The sequence below is a fragment of the Argopecten irradians genome, chromosome 13, assembly GCF_041381155.1.
Source record: "Argopecten irradians isolate NY chromosome 13, Ai_NY, whole genome shotgun sequence".
Classification (NCBI taxonomy): Eukaryota; Metazoa; Mollusca; class Bivalvia; order Pectinida; family Pectinidae; genus Argopecten; species Argopecten irradians.
In genome coordinates this window covers 19,734,566-19,755,337 of record NC_091146.1, presented here as the reverse complement: position 1 = coordinate 19,755,337, position 20,772 = coordinate 19,734,566, and the positions used below count along the sequence as shown (strand labels likewise).

At 33.4% G+C, this 20,772-nt stretch overlaps 1 protein-coding gene across 5 annotated transcripts in view; it reads left to right on the top strand.

Moving 5' to 3' along the window:
- Window positions 1-19,694, top strand: part of LOC138305916 (ankyrin repeat domain-containing protein 29-like) — a 108,710-nt gene extending 89,016 nt beyond the window's left edge. For all 5 annotated transcript variants that reach the window (XM_069246206.1, XM_069246207.1, XM_069246209.1 and 2 more), the window contains 3 exons: window positions 10,443-10,526; window positions 13,434-13,517; window positions 17,242-19,694. In XM_069246206.1, coding sequence (XP_069102307.1) covers window positions 10,443-10,526; window positions 13,434-13,517; window positions 17,242-17,361 — 288 coding nt within the window. In that variant the 3' untranslated portion in view covers window positions 17,362-19,694. The remainder of the gene's footprint in view (window positions 1-10,442; window positions 10,527-13,433; window positions 13,518-17,241) is intronic.
- Window positions 19,695-20,772: the final 1,078 nt, after the last annotated feature.

Genomic DNA, 20,772 nt, shown 5'->3' with positions numbered 1-20,772 from the left:
ATTAATAATCCCAGTAAATACATATTAATCTCAGGGGCAGAGCGCAGAAACGACACCGCGTCTGATTTCGGTTATGATCATAGAAGGACAGCCTTCTTAGCATACTCTGAACTTCACCATTATTATCTTGAAAATCAGGTTGTGGACTAGTTCATAAACGGGTTTCATAACTTTGAGATAGGAAAAAAGGTTACCATTCGTCTAGTACGTTAAATAAGACAATTTCATGTACAGTAGAATACGAGCCACTATATACAGAATATGTTCTTACATAAAATTGTAGAGTGGAAAGAGTCCCAAATAAAGAATTTTGAGTAAATGATAGGCATAACTCAGTTAGAAAATGTACGTGTTTATGTTGTAAAGAGAAAGGTCAGTATATCATAGAATATCACATGTTACAAATTTTACAGAAACAAGAAGACATGATTAGTCAATTGGAAGCTGGGGTCAAGGCCGAGACCAACTAACTGGCCAGGTTCCATTAGGGTTACAAAACGTACGTACGGGCATATGTTGTCTGTATGAAGTGGTGCAAGTACAAAAAGTAATTGAGTCCCTGGTTTTTGTTCTATCCTTTGATAAGGTTATTAAGTTTGGGCTAGGTGTAGAGTCGCTACAGATATTTCATACATATCTCATCACGGCCGACGGGAACCAACTCAGAGTAAAAGTAATACAGCTATAACAACTGGATAACTCGAGTCAAATGCCTTACCACTTATTTCCCAGGCTCAACTGGAACACCTGGTCATTTTGATATGTTAATATATATTTTCCGTATACTTAAAAAAATACTTGTCTTAATTAACTCTACAATCAATTTATTGGCATAAGGATCTGGTGAAAAGTGAAAATTTTCTGATGACTACCGTTTTTTTTCTAATATAAAGTTTTGGAAATAGGAATTCATAACAGAGTTAAAAATGTAATAACATTGATATGGTGGTGTGCTTGATTTTGAGCTATTATGAATCAAATATAGCTTTTTGACGTGAATTGTGATTTATACACAGGATGAACCAAAGCTATATTTTGCAAATTAGTTGTCTGACAAGTATGAATATTGGCAAAAATTGATAAAATCAATGTTTTCTTTAAGAAAGTAATAATATCACAAAGTCAATTCATTACTTTTGCTCAGAACAGCAGTATATGTTACCCTTACCCCTATTTTTTAAAGAGGGAAATACCGTTTTTTTACAATATTTGACAGATTCAACGCCTCATAGAAAAAAGTTCTGATGACTAACTTTTTCAAAAATTGTGCAGGTCAAAAGAAAACATGTTGCTGTTTCTAAAATCATTATAAATATACGGGGTCAGTGTGCTTTATGGTTTGTCCCGGGACAAAACTTTGTTATTTTTCAGCAATTCAAATCACTTTATTGTCATTAAAATGTAAAAAAAAAACCAATAGGTTATAATTTCACATTTAATTGCTAATGATTTTCATATCGGTGAACCTAAAACAGATGTTGTCCTACCTGCGAGTTAAGTAAAAATATTATAGTAAAAAATGTGAAATTGCACCTCTCCGCAAAGTCTAAGAAATTCACCTTTCAAAATGGCCGGCAAATTGGTTATTTCTTGAAATGAGCGTATAAAAAATTCTGCAAACAATAGAAGTATATTTTTGGACATATTTTATAAATGACAACTTGCTACAAAAGAAGACAAAAGATACTTTGATTAATGTTGAATCGAGACTTCAACGAGACTGCTGATATTTCCTCACCAGAACAGATCATTTAGTGATTATCTACTTAACACAGTCTATTTTTATGAGCTTAAACCACATATTATGTCTAATAACAAAGTTTCTCATCGAAATTAACAAGTCTATCATTAACAATAGAAGTAAAAAGACTTCTCAAACTCTAATTAATGGAATGACTCTATAGTTATTTGTAACATTACTATCACCATTATAAATAAGGCACAATGTTACGTATTGAACACGATTTGGGGTAATAGACATTATTAACATACATTGGTAAATTTAAATTGTTTAAACTTCGTTTTTCAGTGATATCGGCATCTAATTCATTATATGTATACTTTGCTGAATTAAAATCATATCATAATATTATCATAAGAAATTGGTAACCATTACATCCTGTTGTAGTTCGGGGGAAGATAAATCTCGAAAATACTCGAAGGCCATTTCGTCTATGTTACATTTAAGGTAGACCGTCCCTTCTGGTTTCCTCTCAAGGATTTCGTTTATGTTTTGATATTTTGATTTTAGGTATACCCTGATCACAAAATCCGCATAAAAATAATATGTCACCGGGTTAATTTTTATCCCAGGGTTGCTTAAAACTATGTACTAATGACTTAATATTCCGGATTTTAAGGATTTTTAAATAAATAATATTTCCTCCCTGTAACATCCCTTACCATATAAAGAATAAACCTTAATACCTTCAGTAGGTGATATAGAATGCATAACTATATATTTCAATTTTCACCGAAGTTGGACTCAATGAAACTACTTAAAAAATGCGGTTTCATTTGCTCATGAACTTGGATATGAACTTGGGTATCTTAGCGTCGGTTTTCGCACAAGAAAATATTTTATCTAGACCTACTTTTGCCTAAGAAGCGTCCTACTAGGTCTATGTACGTTGCCGTACTGAACTGAGGAGAAATTCGTTTACCTTCAGAGTAGTGGATAGTTGGAACAATTTACCAGAAATAGTCGTGAACGCTGAAACCACAAAAGACTTCGAAATCCTCTTAGATAACCACTTAAAGGACAACATTTATAATAATTATTGATATGTGTTTATATATGAGCTAACAAATACCTCTACCATTGACATAATTGTAATGTATATTTTGATGTTTTATGATATGGACATAGAGGCTTCTAGCCTACGTCCATTAACTTCAATTAAATCAATTAAATCAATTATGCATAGATATAAACAAAAATACAAATATTACGGACAGATTTCTACAAAGTTAAAAGGATTTTTATGAACTCTCGTTTTACTGACTCCGTGGCTCTTGTGTATCGTTCGAGTCTGCAACATTGCCACCAAAGCAAAATAAAATGTGCCATGTCCCTGTGTAACGTGTGTCGAAACTACGTTAGAACGTCTCAGTTACAAAAAAGCCTAAACGGCGATAAGAAATATTATATAAAAGTCAATGAATGTTAATTTACATTTAATCAGTTGTTTATCTTGTATCAAGGCTAAAGGCTACATAAACCACTAGGCCTAGAACCTTTCCGTTCCCATCACGTTACGGTGACTCTCCATTTTAAATCGAAGCGGGAGACAACCGTATCACACAGTCTAGACATTATCCTTCCGCATCTTCGGCGGACGATTTTTGCAATCACTTCTAAATCTATTGTAAATGTTTTATGTTTCATCTAGATTACATTGATAATAAAGTTGTTTCTAAATAAATGTATGAGAAATTGTAATATTTGCGCTATTTATTTTTAATTAGTTGTATTCTAATGACGCACTATTTTCTTACGTCTCTCGTTGTAGACTTGCACAAGCCCAGAAACTCGCATTTTTTTAACAAAAATCAACAAAAATCTGATACGATTGAAATGAAATATAAAAAAATAAATTTTGCTTTGGTCGATTTCATGGGATGATGAATTGAGTTACTGTTGAAACAAATTCAACATGAACTGCATTCAATTTGTTTCAAGAGCAACTCAATTCATCTCCCCCTGAAATCGACCAAAGCAAGATTCAATCCTTCAATAAAATAAGCTGGGTATTTCACAATAAAACTAAAAAACTTCAAATTTTAGTGAAAAATTCCATCAAAATTGTCATGTTTACTTTTTTCTGAAAATATGATCTCAAGAAAAATCGATTTTTTAGAATTTCCATGAAGATTGACTTATTTGCAATAAGAAAAGCCAATAAAAAGTATACCACACCACATTATTTTTCAAATATGCTTTCTAGTACCCCTTAAATTTTAGCCTGAAAACGTTAAAAATAGGAGAATCCTTAGCAATTTTCAACGTTTATATTCATTTACTCTTGTTACTTAACTATATTTATTATATAAGCATACAAGATAACACAATATTTACATATTTTAATGATTTTATTTATTTATTATATGAAATATAACAAACCAGTTGGCAAGCTGAATATGTATGCTTGACCTCAAACTTTCAAAACGGTCTAATTCAGTAAGAAATACACCAGCTTTACCAGCGATTGTCATACTATCATTTAATAAATCGTTTCTGCCTGATTTATTTTAGTAAATGTTTCCCAATATCAAAATCGATCAGATTCAATTCGTCATCTTCTTCTCTCAAGAATAATTCACGCTTCGCTTCGCTGACGATTGAACCATCACAGAGTAACTAATCTTTAAACATAGAATATCTTCCTATGGGTCTATCTGTATCGAGGATTTCCCCTTTTTACCAATTTTCTGACAGTAACATGATCACCAATTAGAAAATGTCGAATTGTCGCCATCACACAAAGTGGGCCTTGCTTACAAGTATGTGTATGTGTGTGTATACATCAATAAGACATTCGTTTTCGTTTGAAGTGCAGCGGGTCAAAGTTCACCACACATGAAATGCGTCGATTGTGACGTAATAGCGAGTGTGAACTGTCTTTTCCCTACCTCGGTAAAATACGGAAATATTTTCTTCTCTAGCATAAGTTAGGTGAACCATACGAACCGAGCCTAACCATTTCGAGTATGGGATAAAGTATTAAATTTAACCTTAAAATTATATTTGTCTGCTCGCGCTCCGTGTTTTGAGATTTTACCTCATTATGTAGATATTATCTTGACTTTCCTTTTGCATTTCGTTTGTTACTTATTCTGTTTTCTATGTTAGTGCTGTCTTTAACAACATCCTTACTAAACGGTGAGAAGTTTGGGGGTTTTATTATTATCAGTTACTGCGATAATTATGGATTAAATCATCTGTCTGCTTTGTTTGAACTTTCCCTTACGGAGTCTTTAAGACGTTTATAACATATATTACTACGTCATACGATGTTTAAAATGTAATTCAATGTAACGCCCTGAGCCCGTATCTGGAAGTAGACGAACTGGTTGGTAGAAGGATGAAAATATGTGTAAAATACAAAATACAAAATGACGTTTGAGCCAGTAAAACCCATCTCTATCAAGTGTACAATCAGGATTGTGATTCTTTACGTACAAAGCTATTCACACATAGTGAGATCATTTTATAACTATAAGTGAGCAATTGTCTCTGCTATGGAAGTAGATGTGTAAGATTTATCTGAGTAATTGGGATTCGGTTACTAGTAGATCGGTAAAGTGCAAAGCATATCCCGTTTACTTCAGATTCCGATGCAAAGGTTTATTTTTGTATGCAAGTGTCTTATGACCATAAACCATATCCAAAGACACAGGTGATTTATTGCTTCATTTCCGAAATAAACGCACTTTTCAAAATAGCTGTCAGCATTAGCCAATGTTCGAATATAAGGTGATAGGGGGTATTTATATTTAATTTAGTATATTTTATTATATCCTTCCTGTATACAGCATGTATTGCCAATATATGGATATACAATTGCAGTAATACCATGTATGCAGTATTTTGCTAGTTTACGACGTCGTTAATTGCTCGTCGTTAAAAACAGTTACGTCCCCTATAGAAATCAACACATTTTGCCAATTTATTTGACAAAGGTTTGATTCATTATGAAACGTAATATATATCAATATATACACATTTTACCTGTCTTATTGACAAAAGTTTGACTTATTATGAAACTTAATAAATATCAGTCTTATCAGTTGCATGACACTCTTTGCTATTATCAAGCAGTGTCCTCCTTTTTGGGAAGCTGAATATAAACTATACTGATTTTAGGAGCAATTAGATACCCTAAACCTCGACAAAGTATGATGATAATGAATATCAGATGAAGACTGGTATCTTAATTTGCATTTAAAGTATACATAACATAAACAAAACTTTTGGGGATATTTTCAATCTTAAAACTAAATTTTTCAAGGCAATAAATATCTAATAAAGAAAAAAAATACACTGGCATTACGGCATACAGCTAAATTTCACGTCATCATACCTGCAAAACACATGTTTTTTATTTCTATATCCACTGTTCTTAACTGGTATCTGCTTTTGTATTATTTTCTCATAATATCGCATTTCACCTTGACCTTACAGATTGCTACAAGTATAACAAGCTCGGATACTCTAAAACGTTATATCTATTTCAAGAAACGGAAATAAAAGCGTATGACTATATACTAGAAATGTCACTGACCAACTGCTCGACAAACAATAATACGGATAATGCTTGTATAAGTTCAGTTTTATTTAATATGCACACCCTAGGCATTTTTTTTATTTTCTTTTATTTTGGTGGTAGTACAAGGGGAACGCAGAAATTTAAAGTGTTACTTATCTCTTTGCGAATTTCCTGGTATATTACTTAATCCTTCCAGTGTTCGAATTAATAATGTTCACAAATCCACAGATAGTTTGCAAAGTTCTATGCATATGAATCATTCCACACAATGCATTGTAACAATTCATAGATAAAGTCAGAATAGCTTTCCCAATAAATATAATACAGCTCTGTACAGTTCTTGGTAATGTGTAAACTAGTTCTTTATACAGCTCTAGTTACAGGTCTCATTACAGTTCTGATTAGCCTTGCACAGCTGGAGTATATATAGCTAAACCCTAAATCAAGAATATTGGAGAATCTGCTACTTCTAGAAATATATAATTAAAAACAGTCAACAAATAAACACACGGAACTTTTAGAAATAGATCATTCTGGAATCCTACTTATAATCAACATGTTTACAAAAATGTATGATACTATTCCAGAAAAATATATAACCTAGATTAATAATATGACAATAGAAAGTATTACTCATATAGCTATAGGAGTTACTTCCTGTATCTAATAACTACATGTATTTAGTGTCATACATAACACAACATAGTAAAACACTGTTGTTTTAATCCAATGGCTTTCTACTTCTGTAAAGGGAATACAATTTTACAGCTGGATTTATTGCGAAGGATAATGAAATGTCGTTACCTTTCATGCATAGAAGAATTTGTAATAGTCATGTGTCTACCCAGATAAAATTTCTGGGACGTACAGACCTAGAACAAAGTAGTAATCTACCAAAAATAATTCAATTCAATCGGGAACTATCAACTTATTACTCTAGAACATATGATTATCTTACAATATCAAAAAATTGTCAAGTAGCAGCTTTCAGAATCTAGAAAGTAAATATTCGGTGTGTGATAAAGTGTTTTAAGTTATACATCTACATCACTCTGACTAAAAGACACGACTGAAGCTAAGTTTTTGGGTATATTATATAAATTACAACAGAGAATGAAAATGTCCAGTTAATGTCATTTTTATTAAATGACGAGTAATAACATGGCAGACATGGTAACAACAATGTCAGCCATGCTCCATAAACATATATACAACATAAGTAAATATTTTTGATATAACCAAAAAGGTGGAGGATCAAAACATGCCATGGACATACAGTTACATACATAAAACATAATATGAGTTCTTATTACAATATTCATTGTAAATATTATCATAGAAAAAGATTATTATCAGAAGTACATGACAAAGTATGATAGTTAGGAGAAAGAAACATGTGCAAATGGATGGGATGGTGGAAAATCAGAATACCGAGCACCAATCTTCCCAAGCAATTTTTTTTCTTTGTTTTGTCACGTGACCGAATGACCAGTTCAGATTGGCTTATCACATAAACCGGTATAGGGATAACTCGATTTACTTTATCTGTCAAGGTACATAGCCATATGTCAAAATCGGTTCAGGTCAACTCGATTTACATAAAATTTCGAAATATAACATAAATGTATATATCGGTATAAATTGTATTTATGCTATACATCTACATCACTCTGACTAAACGACACGACTGAAGCTAAGTTTTTGGGTATATTATATAAATTACAACATAGAATGAAAATGTCCAGTTAATGTCATTTTTATTAAATGACGAGTAATAACATGGCAGACATGGTAACAACAATGTCAGCCATGCTGCATAAAAATGTATACAACATAAGTAAATATTTTGATATAAACAAAAAGGTGGAGCATCAAAACATGCCACCGGACTGCAATGACTTGAGTGTCACCCAAAGTCGTGTCTGAATGTTGTCGTTATGAAATTGTTTGTTGGAGCAGCATCTCCAATTAAACAAATTGAAATACAGAAAACCGTCAAATTAAAGTACATAACAAAATAATGTAGTTGCATATTTTTACACGAATATGGAACATATAATTAAGCTGAGACTTAATCCAACATCCGTTATCAACATAGTATAATGTCAAATTACCATGTATACATTGCATCTATAGCATAAAGCTGAAGGTTCAATTTTCATGTCGGTCATCATAAATCCAGAAAATACATCATTATTATGTGGGTTATTATCGCACCTCGGACAGAAATGTCCCCAAATGATTGGCAGATAGCCGTCACGTGGTGACCCCCTATCACTTTATAGGGGGTCAGTAAATTTTATTATGGTGCAATATGGCGGCTCTCGCCCTCGCTTCAAAATTTAAACACATTATCTTAACTAAACATACCACTTTTTTACCGTAAAACTATATATTACTTGTTATTTTTTGTGTAAAAATAACTTTAGTCATTTCAATACTTCAAATTACATGAAATGCATTTTTTTGAAATACGAGTTGCTTCCCCTCCGCCAGTTTGAAAGTTGATGACGCGGCGAAAGTCAAACGTAACAATTCAAGCGTTTTCTAGACTGTGATTATAAACAAATGAAGGTGTTCGTACCTACAAATCAATCTTCACTCTATAATCATTTTATCGGAATAACTTTTAAGTGATTATATCAGCGAGAATGCACAGATGATCAAGGAGATTGTGCTTAAAATGTTAGATGGATGTTTGTGTCACTCTTGTTTGTGATGCTTTCAATACATATACAGACGGTCGGGTGTCGTATTGAGGTAGGCCTACTGTACACATAGGAATGTCGAAATTATTGTTGATTTATGAATTATTCATTATTATTCTGCAGGTTCCTTATACAGTATATTTGAAAATTCTTGAAAGAAATACAAAGATAAATATTTAGCCTAGGCCAATTATTTTAAAAGTGGCGATTGTGTGTTATCATTCGTGCCAGTATGATTTTAGTTTGATTTCAGATTCTTGATCAAACAAATAGGAAACAAAGAATCAATAAAACAAATGAATGGTCCTCGATGCGATAAATTCGTTATATAGTCAGTTTCTGGCCCCCTATAAAGGCATAGAGGGTCAGTAAGAAGCATAGAAGGCTCGGGCTACGCCCTCGCCCCCTATAAAACTTACTGACCCTCTACGCCTTTATAGGGGGTCAGTAGCTGACTATATAACTAATAATGTTGCACCTCATTTAGTTGTTCATTACTATATTTGTGTAAGTTATATATTGTTGTACATTGTAATACAGATTTCAACATCACGGATATCGATGTCGTCGCAATGTTTACGCGTTCTGCGTTTGTCTGCACTAGTTGACACGAAGGCCTTTATTTGTAAATTGCGGATTTTTGGTACTTTTCTTACGTTTTAATAGTGGATATATTATATATTAAACATTTTATAATCAAACAATTGGAAATATGCATTGAGCGAAAAACATATAATTTGATGAAAGGATTATCACAAATCTTTTGTGGTTATGTTTTGTATTAATACCACTATTGATATGGCCATTAATTACTGATTAAATAACAATGATTTTACCCAAATATATTCACATGGAAAACATTAAGTAAGATGATGTTTATTGGTGGGATATATGAATTTTATCCATCTGTTTTGCTGGTTTCTCGCTAATTGTATTAAATAGGAAGTAGTACGCTGCTCCCTAGTAATCTCTATAGGAAAGTTGAAATCAGCACATGTGAGCGCAACATTTAAGTCCACTAATCTTTCTGTCATGTATTTATATAGTGCTGATGATGTCTTCAATGTGGACTATGTATAATTCTGTACCGATGATCTCCCTCCTGCGCACTTAATTAGTGGTTGACTTTGTTTGTTTTCCTTAGTTTCACGTTCAGCTCTAAGTTGGCACACAGTGATAGTTTAGTAGCTCTAAGAGTTTTTTTTTTTTTTTTTTTTTTTTTTGCATTCTACGACAGTGACTTCCATCATTACTGCTCGGTATCCAAATCCCTGATAAGCAAGCACAGTCTGTATGTGTGTTTAACTTTGCTCTTTTACTTGATGATTCTGGCTTCGATAAATTGCCACTTCCAGGCCCTCACCATTTTGATACTTTAGCAATATTTTTATATCATATCATTTGCTTCCACTTTAGTATTGTGTCATGTAGGTTGATATATCTAAAATGTCTCGATTTGTTTTAGTGTGACGCATTGGAATATGCAGCGGATGGAGGGCATACAGACATCGTAAAACTGTTGTTGAGCCACAGGGCAGACCCTAATAAGGTGAGTTCATATATCAGTCTCAATCATGTCTTACATTTGATATTGTAATAAGAGGCAAAGTAGTATTATTTTAATGTTTTTACTACGTGAAATAAACATGGCGAAAAGTTAAGCCATGTATAATATTGATTATGAATGTCAAATAGTGTATTGCAGTTGCGACCAGTTATTAGTGCAAAGAAAAAAAAACTATTCGTTTTGCTTGTACAGTTCAATATACCAAATATTCCATAAACATCGTTGCGAATGCAATGTTCGATTAATTGCCACATGCGTTGCCAAACATTTTAAAAGCAACATATTGATATTACAAGAATACCGCGGGTCGTATCTCTTTTTCTATTATTGTTTCTAGAGGACCATGTCAATTATACCATACTATCTCTTTTCCTATATTACTATCATTTGTAGATGAATATACGGCTAGGTTTAGTTTGACTTATAACCAATTAAACTAAATATGTGTTTAATATATCGCCGGACATAATCGTCCTAATTACTGTGAGTTAGTTGACTATCACTGCAGATATCTAAACAACGAAAGGAATCTTCATTTGTTAAACTAGTATTGCCTTCGTTTAGTATTGATAAAGTAACAGTTTACTGACTGCACTGTATATCTGCTACAATATTTTATAACAATACAATGGCAATAGTCTGTCTATGATAACACCTTATACATGTAGGATCCCGCCGTCTGCCATTTAATTCTTACATGGATTACACTACTGTTGCTGCCGATGTTGCTGCTTGGTATCAATGTTGTTCCGTCACTCCCATTTGCATTAACAGCTTAGCTGTCCGAGAGATTACATGTGCAATGTAGTTCAAAACACTAATGTCGTTTAATAGTGTTTGATAGCCGAGTACCATTTGGATGTGTGGAAGGTTTTGCTGGTTGTGACACGGAAATAAGCCTTTGTTTGTCCAGGAAGCTATCCATCGCTCGTTGTCTCTTACAAGTTGTAGGTTGATAGTTTCTCTCTTGATTGAAATATTCCGCTATAGTGACGATGCCGATATATTCGTGGTGGTTTTTCTATAAGCTTACGGAGGTGATATCCAGTGTTCCAGAATTTCATCGAGGTGGATGGTTGCTCCTTTACATAACATGTAACATATGCTAATATGGACTATGTGGCTTTCATTGTTTATGCCATTTATTGTCGAATCTACGGACTTATTCCATCTCTTGAACATCACGGTATCTTTTAAGCATCTGCGCAGGGTGTAATGTATTGTCACTGTTTACTGCATTCCCGGGGCACTTACTAGATCATTGTATATCTAGTCCAGGTTATCACGACTCTCGTCAAATGTCATCCTGCACTAGTTATATGTTGTAGTCCGGATCTGTTAAATACATTACAAATAGGGACTCATTGGCACATTCTGTAAAAATAATTTGTATTTATAAGTACTTTATAATTAAAAGTGAATTAAGTTATATGTAACATTAATGGTAGACCCTAAATAGCTGAGTATATCATACATACCAGTCTCATTCATGTCGCTGAGAATGAAATATTTTGATTCTGTAGTAAATGACAACATACCACTATGTCCTTTAAATACAGACGGCCGTTGGGTGGTATAAATTATTCCCTCTACAATTCTGTAATATCAATAGATCTTATTAATGGAATTGTTTTCGATCGCAATACTCTACAATTTAAACTATAAAGAATACAGAAGGATGTCAACAGTGTTAAATCTGCTTGCGACCATATATTAGAACAAAGAGAACAAAAGATTCGATTTCGATGGTACAGTTGGATGCCGGAAGCCTGGCAAAACTTTGCCACCAATGCAATGTTCGATTTATTGCCATCTCAATGTAAATTGCGTGAAGCTCAATCTTTGGGTGTACTTCTTTCAACATAACCCCATGTCGTTCATCATAAATCCAGAAAATACATCACTATTTTTGTGGGTTTATGTTGCATTTCATTAAGTTGTTCATATTTTTGTAAGTTATATATTGTTGTACACTGTAATACAGATTTCAACATGATGGATATCGATGTCGTCGCAATGTTTACGTGTTCTGCGTTTGTCTGCACTAGTTGACACGAAGGCCTTTATTTGTAAATTGCGGATTTTTGGTACTTTTCTTACGTTTTAATAGTGGATATATTATATATTAAACATTTTATAATCGAAAAATTGGAAATATGTATTGAGCGAAAAAACATATATTTTGATGATAGGATTATCACACATCTTTTGTGGTTATGTTTCGTATTAATACTACTATTGATGTGCCCATTAATTACTGATTAAATAACAATGATTTTACCCAATTATATTCACATGGAAAACATTAAGTAAGATGATGTTTATTGGTGGGATATATGAATTTTATCCCTCTGTTTTGCTGGTTTCCCGCTGATTGTATTAAATAGGAAGTAGTACGCTGCTCCCGAGTAGTCTGTATAGGAAAATTGAAATCAGCACATGTGAGCGCTATACTTAATTCCACTATTCTTGGCCCCTGTCATATATTTATATAGTGCTGATGATGTCTTCAATGTGGACTATGCATAATTCGGTACCGATGATCTCCCGTACTTAATTAATGGTCGACTTTGTTGTTTTTTTAGTTTCACGTTCAGCTCTAAGTTGGCACACAGTGATAGTTTAGTAGCTCTAAGAGTTTGTTTTTGCATTCTACGACAGTGACTTCCATCATTACTGCTCGGTATCCAAATCCCTGATAAGCAAGCACAGTCTGTATGTGTGTTTAACTTTGCTCTTTTACTTGATGATTCTGGCTTCGATAAATTGCCACTTCCAGGCTCTCACCATTTTGATATTTTAGCAATATTTTTATATCATATCATTTGCTTCCATTTTAGTATTGTGTCATGTAGGTTGATATATCTAAAATGTCTCGATTTGTTTTAGTGTGACGCATTGGGATATGCAGCGGGTGGAGGGCATACAGACATCGTAAAACTGTTGTTGAGCCACAGGGCAGACCCTAATAAGGTGAGTTCATATATCAGTCTCAATCATGTCTTACATTTGATATTGTAATAAGAGGCAAAGTAGTATTATTTTAATGTTTTTACTACGTGAAATAAACATGGCGAAAAGTTAAGCCATGTATAATATTGATTATGAATGTCAAATAGTGTATTGCAGTTGCGACCAGTTATTAGTGCAAAGAGAAAAAAACTATTCGTTTTGCTTGTACAGTTCAATATACCAAATATTCCATAAACATCGTTGCGAATGCAATGTTCGATTAATTGCCACATGCGTTGCCAAACATTTTAAAAGCAACATATTGATATTACAAGAATACCGCGGGTCGTATCTCTTTTTCTATTATTGTTTCTAGAGGACCATGTCAATTATACCAAACTATCTCTTTTCCTATATTACTATCATTTGTAGATGAATATACGGCTAGGTTTAGTTTGACTTATAACCAATTAAACTAAATATGTTTTTACGCACACTCCACATACAGAAAACAAAGAGTTAAATGAATTGAAAATGGCCACCATAAGGTGACATATTTATTATAAAATTATATAAAACTCATATCAAAGTAATAAAACAAATATTATGCAAAGAAATTGACACTATGCAAACAAATTGACACATAATTCAGTTTTATAGAATTATGTTTAAAGATTATGAAACATAACATAATCTAGAACATCTCAATATTGATATTAAGGTGGGGGTTCGATAGAACAGGGCCAAAAAATATGAAAAAATCTCAAAGAGGAACTAAAATAATAAAAAATTGGGCGGGTATACAAAGGGTGGGTTTTTGGCAATTTGTTGAGTTATTATCAATAAAATGTTGCACAAAATGTATGCCAATATGGAGCCCGTGAAAATGTTTTCTTAGATGAAGGGCTGATGGCTTAGCCAATCAGATTCTTTTACAAAAGGGTGACGTCATACGGTACCCCAAATAAGGGACAGTCAAGCAAAGGGGAATAACTCCTACTTAAATTGTACACAATTACTTCTATATGTGTCAGTACATAAAATTAGCGATACGTATAGCTTGCATTTATGCACACTCCACATACAGAAAACAAAGAGTTAAATGAATTGAAAATGGCCACCATAAGGTGACATATTTATTATAAAATTATATAAAACCCATATCAAAGTAATAAAACAAATATTATGCAAACAAATTGACACTATGCAAACAAATTGACACATAATTCAGTTTTATAGAATTATGTTAAAAGATTATGAAACATAACATAATCTAGAACATCTCAATATTGATATTAAGGTGGGGGTTCGATAGAACAGGGCCACAAAGTTAAAAATATCTCAAAGAGGATTTTAAAAATGTTTTTAATATATCGCCGGACATAATCGTCCTAATTACTGTGAGTTAGTTGACTATTTGGTATTGATAAAGTAACAGTTTACTGACTGCACTGTATATCTGCTACAATATTTTATAACAATACAATGGCAATAGTCTGTCTATGATAACACCTTATACATGTAGGATCCCGCCGTCTGCCATTTAATTCTTACATGGATTACACTACTGTTGCTGCCGATGTTGCTGCTTGGTATCAATGTTGTTCCGTCACTCCCATTTGCATTAACAGCTTAGCTGTCCGAGAGATTACATGTGCAATGTAGTTCAAAACACTAATGTCGTTTAATAGTGTTTGATAGCCGAGTACCATTTGGATGTGTGGAAGGTTTTGCTGGTTGTGACACGGAAATAAGCCTTTGTTTGTCCAGGAAGCTATCCATCGCTCGTTGTCTCTTACAAGTTGTAGGTTGATAGTTTCTCTCTTGATTGAAATATTCCGCTATAGTGACGATGCCGATATATTCGTGGGGGGTTTTCTATAAGCTTACGGAGGTGATATCCAGTGTTCCAGAATTTCATCGAAGTGGATGGTTGCTCCTTTACATAACATGTAACATATGCTAATATGGACTATGTGGCTTTTATTGTTTATGCCATTTATTGTCGAATCTACGGACTTATTCCATCTCTTCAACATCACGGTATCTTTTAAGCATCTGCGCAGGGTGTAATGTATTGTCACTGTTTACTGCATTCCCGGGGCACTTACTAGATCATTGTATATCTAGTCCAGGTTATCACGACTCTCGTCAAATGTCATCCTGCACTAGATATATGTTGTAGTCCGGATCTGTTAAATACATTACAAATAGGGACTCATTGGCACATTCTGTAAAATAATTTGTATTTATAAGTACTTTATAATTAAAAGTGAATTAAGTTATATGTAACATTAATGGTAGACCCTAAATAGCTGAGTATATCATACATACCAGTCTCATTCATGTCGTTGAGAATGAAATATTTTGATTCTGTAGTAAATGACAACATACCACTATGTCCTTTAAATACAGACGGCCGTTGGGTGGTATAAATTATTCCCTGTACAATCCTGTAATATCAATAGATCTTATTAATGGAATTGTTTTCGATCGCAATACTCTACAATTTAAACTATAAAGAATACAGAAGGATGTCAACAGTGTTAAATCTGCTTGCGACCATATATTAGAACAAAGAGAACAAAAGATTCGATTTCGATGGTACAGTTAGATGCCGGAAGCCTGGCAAAACTTTGCCACCAATGCAATGTTCGATTTATTGCCATCTCAATGTAAATTGCGTGAAGCTCAATCTTTGGGTGTACTTCTTTCAACATAACCCCATGTCGTTCATCATAAATCCAGAAAATACATCACTATCTTTGTGGGTTTATGTTGCATTTCATTAAGTTGTTCATATTTTTGTAAGTTATATATTGTTGTACACTGTAATACAGATTTCAACATGATGGATATCGATGTCGTCGCAGTGTTTACGTGTTCTGCGTTTGTCTGCACTAGTTGACACGAAGGCCTTTATTTGTAAATTGCGGATTTTTGGTACTTTTCTTACGTTTTAATAATGGATATATTATATATTAAACATTTTATAATCGAAGAATTGAAAATATATATTGAGCGAAAAAACATATATTTTGATGATAGGATTATCACACATCTTTTGTGGTTATGTTTCGTATTAATACTAATGTTGATGTGCCCATTAATTACTGATTAAATAACAATGATTTTACCCAATTATATTCACATGGAAAACATTAAGTAAGATGATGTTTATTGGTGGGATATATGAATTTTATCTCTCTGTTTTGCTGGTTTCCCGCTGATTGTATTAAATAGGAAGTAGTACGCTGCTCCCGAGTAGTCTGTATAGGAAAATTGAAATCAGCACATGTGAGCGCAACACTTAATTTCACTATTCTTGGCCCCTGTCATGTATTTATATAGTGATGATGATGTCTTCAATGTGGACTATGTATAATTCGGTACCGATGATCTCCCGCACTTAATTAATGGTTGACTTTGTTTGTTTTTTCTTAGTTTCACGTTCAGCTCTAAGTTGGCACACAGTGATAGTTAAGTAGCATTAAGAGTTTGTTATATTCTACGATAGTGACTTCCATCACTGCTGCACGGTATCCAAATCCCTGATAAGCAAGTACAGTCTGTTTTTGTCTTTAACTTTGCTCTTTTACTTGATGATTCCGGATTCGATAAATTGCCACTTCTAGGCTCTCACCATTTTGATACTTTAGCAATATTTTTATATCATATCATTTGCTTCCACTTTAGTATTGTGTCATGTAGGTTGATATATCTAAAATGTCTCGATTTGTTTTAGTGTGACGCATTGAAATATGCAGCACGTAGAGGGTATACAGACATCGTAAAACTGTTGTTGAGCCACAGGGCAGACCCTAATAAGGTGAGTACATATATCAGTTTCAATCATGTCTTTTAGTAAGATATATTTGATTTTGTAATAAGGGGCAAAGTAATATTATTTTAATGTTTACTACGTGAAATAAACATGGCGAAAAGTTACGCCATGTACAATATTGATTATGAATGTCGAAAGGTGTATTGTAGTTGCGACCAGTTATTAGTGCAAAGAAAAAAACTATTTGTTTTGCTTGTACGGTTCAATTTAGCAACTATTCCATAAACATCGTTGCCAATGCAATGTTCGATTAATTGCCACTTGCGTTGCCAAACATTTTAAAAACAACATATTGATATTACAAGAATACCGCGGATCGTATCTCTTTTTCTATTATTGTTTCTAGAGGACCATGTCAATTTTACCATACTTTCTCTTTTCCTATACTACTATCATTTGTAGATGAATATACGGCTAGGTTTAGTTTGACTTATAACCAATTAAACTAAATATGTTTTTAATATATCGCGGGACATAATCAGTCCCCCACCTATCGTCCTAATTACTGTGAGTTAGTTGACTATCACTGCAGACAGCAAAATAACGAAAGGAATCTTCAATGTTAAAATAGAGTTCGCAGGTAACATTGCCTTTGTTTGGTATTGGTAAAGTAATAGTTAACTGACTGCACTGTATATCTGCTCATTTAGGGACTCATTAGCACAATCTGTAAACATAATTTGTATTTAGAAGTTCTTTAAAATTTAAAGTAAATTAATTTATATGTACTGTTAATGGTAGACCTGAAAAAGATGAGTATACCATACATACCAGTCTCATTCATGTCGCTGAGTAAGAAATGTTTTAATTCTGTAGTAAAATACAACATAATATTATGTCCCTTAAATACAATTTAAACTATGAACAATACAGAAGGATGTCAAAAGTGTTAAATCTGCTGGCGACGATATATTAGAAGGAAGGGATTCGATTTCGATTGTACACTTCCATGCCGTAAGCCAGGTAAAGCATTGCCAGCAATGCAATGTTCGATTTACTGCCATTTCAATGTACATTGCGTGAACCTCAACCTTTGGATGTTAATTTTTCAACATAACCTCATGTTGGTCATCATAAATCCACAAAATTCATCACTATTCAGTTTTTTCCAATCGTTTAGTTACTTTGATTCATTGGCTGGTATTTTTGTTGAATTTCTTTAAAATCATTTTCATTACGTAAAAAGAGTTTAAGGTGACTGTTTAATATGACAATTTCGTCAAGGAATTGATTGCCATCTTTGTACTTCATGGCCACAAAACGAATGGGTGCTTTAGGTGTTGCCTAAAGGGTTGGTTAAGCGTATAAGATTGGTTGCCAGCGTGATTCATAATATCATATAATAAAGCGTTTCTGTCTAAGTTAGGTTTAGTAAATGTTTCCCAATATCAAAATCGATGAGATCAAATCCGTCATCACAAAGTAACTAGATTTCTAACAAAGAATCTATTCATGTGGGTTTATATGTATCGAATATTTCCCCCGGTAAAATACAGAGATATCTTTTATCTCTCTATCAAGCGTTAGCTGAACCATACGAACCCGGTATAACCACTTCCAATATGGGATAAAGAGTTTTATTTATCCGTAGTATTTTAGCTCATTATATAATATTATCTTGACTTTCATTTTGTATTTCGTTTATATCCTGATGTTATCCCTTATTATGTTTTCTATGTTAGTGCTGTCTTTAACAACGTCCTTACTTAATAGTGAGAAGTTTGTGGTTTTCATTAATATCAGTAACTGCACAAGTATGGATTAAATCATCTCTCTACTCTGTTTGTATTTTCCCCTTTTGGATTCTTTAGGACGTTTATAATGGTAAATTAAAATTTCAATTTTAATGTATTTTATACAGGCAAGTAGTTTTTTTTTAAATATTAATGTTTCATATTAATATTTTGTACGTTGTTATATTCCGTGCTATTATCTGAGAGGAGGGTCAAGGGGCAAGTAAGAGGTAATTAGGCCAAGTTCTTATCACGCGTAGTATTATCTACTGACCAGTGCGCGTGTGTCAGCTTCATTACCCACTTTATCACAAGATGGACACAAATCAAGGTCAGTTTTTCTGATATTTTTCAATATTTTATCAGTATTCAGGTCAACCCCAGCATGCTATGGGGAGTAATTAATCAAGAACTGTATGTCCAATCATTCTTTTTTAAAATTCTTTGATATTCAACATAGTAAAACTTGTTTTAATGCAATGGCACTTTACTTCTGGAAAGGGAATGCAATCTTACAGCTGGAGTTATTGCGACGGACAATGAAATGTCGTTACCTTTCATACATAGAAGAATTGTTACTAGTCATTTGTCTACCCAGAAAAAAATTCTGGGAGGAACAGACCTACAACAAAGTAGTAATCTACCAAAAAATTTCAATTCAATCGGGAACTGTGTGATAAAGTAATTGAGTTTGTGTATGGGCATCGCTTTAAGTACAGTGCGCTTATCATCAATTCTACCACAAACTGATGGCATCACCATCAAGACAATTCATCAGGGCACCAGAACAGGATTTGCCCTTACTTGATCCTAAGAACAGCTCAAATCATATTATGGATGTATCCTGATCAGACAAAAAAAACCTTCCAAATAAAACGTTTATCGAATGTCATAATCACCGTGTCCAACCGTACTTTGGAGATTGCGGTTGAAGTAACGCAGAGTTTGCGGTTATGAGCCGGAAAACGGAGGTAAGTCGGAAGGGAAATGTCATATTTCTCATCAGGAAGCTTTTTTCAGAAATCTGAAGTGTGCACGGAGAACAGAGATGATATATCCAAAATCGGGAAGCGGTAACCTGTTTCTGTATGGCCCCAGTATTTCAAACACCTACGTACAGTGCATAATTTTTGCCACTTTTCGCCAATTGTCAAGTTCATGATCTCATGCTGCTTTACAAATCGAGTCTAGACCAATATCAACTGATTATATTATAATTTCGAACCCTTGTAAACAGCCTCTCAAAAGATTTTCTAAATCTAATACCGGATGATTGAGAGATACGATTTTGAAAATGTGTCGGTAAAAGTAACGTCATTATTGCGGTTGACATAAAGTAGTTTTTCGTGGTTGCGGAAAATGTAAAGTAAAAAAGTAACGTCATTGATTGTTGCGGTTGGGATAAAGCATCTTACTCTTGCTTGCTGATTTAAAGAACAATGAAAAAAGAAGTGCTCTTCATTTTCCACCACCAAATATTTTTTACATAGTCTATGATTTCATAGGGATTTTTTTCATTCGCCCAGTTGCTATTTCTTAGTCATGTTCACATAATCTAAATTTAGCATATAAAACGCGTAGATTTTTAAAGCGTAATAGGGACGTCGTCGTGGGACAAAATTTTACTAGTGCCGAAGAAGGAAACATTTTTGTTTCTTGTCTGATTACCTTGATTCTGTTACGACAAACAGAATTCTTA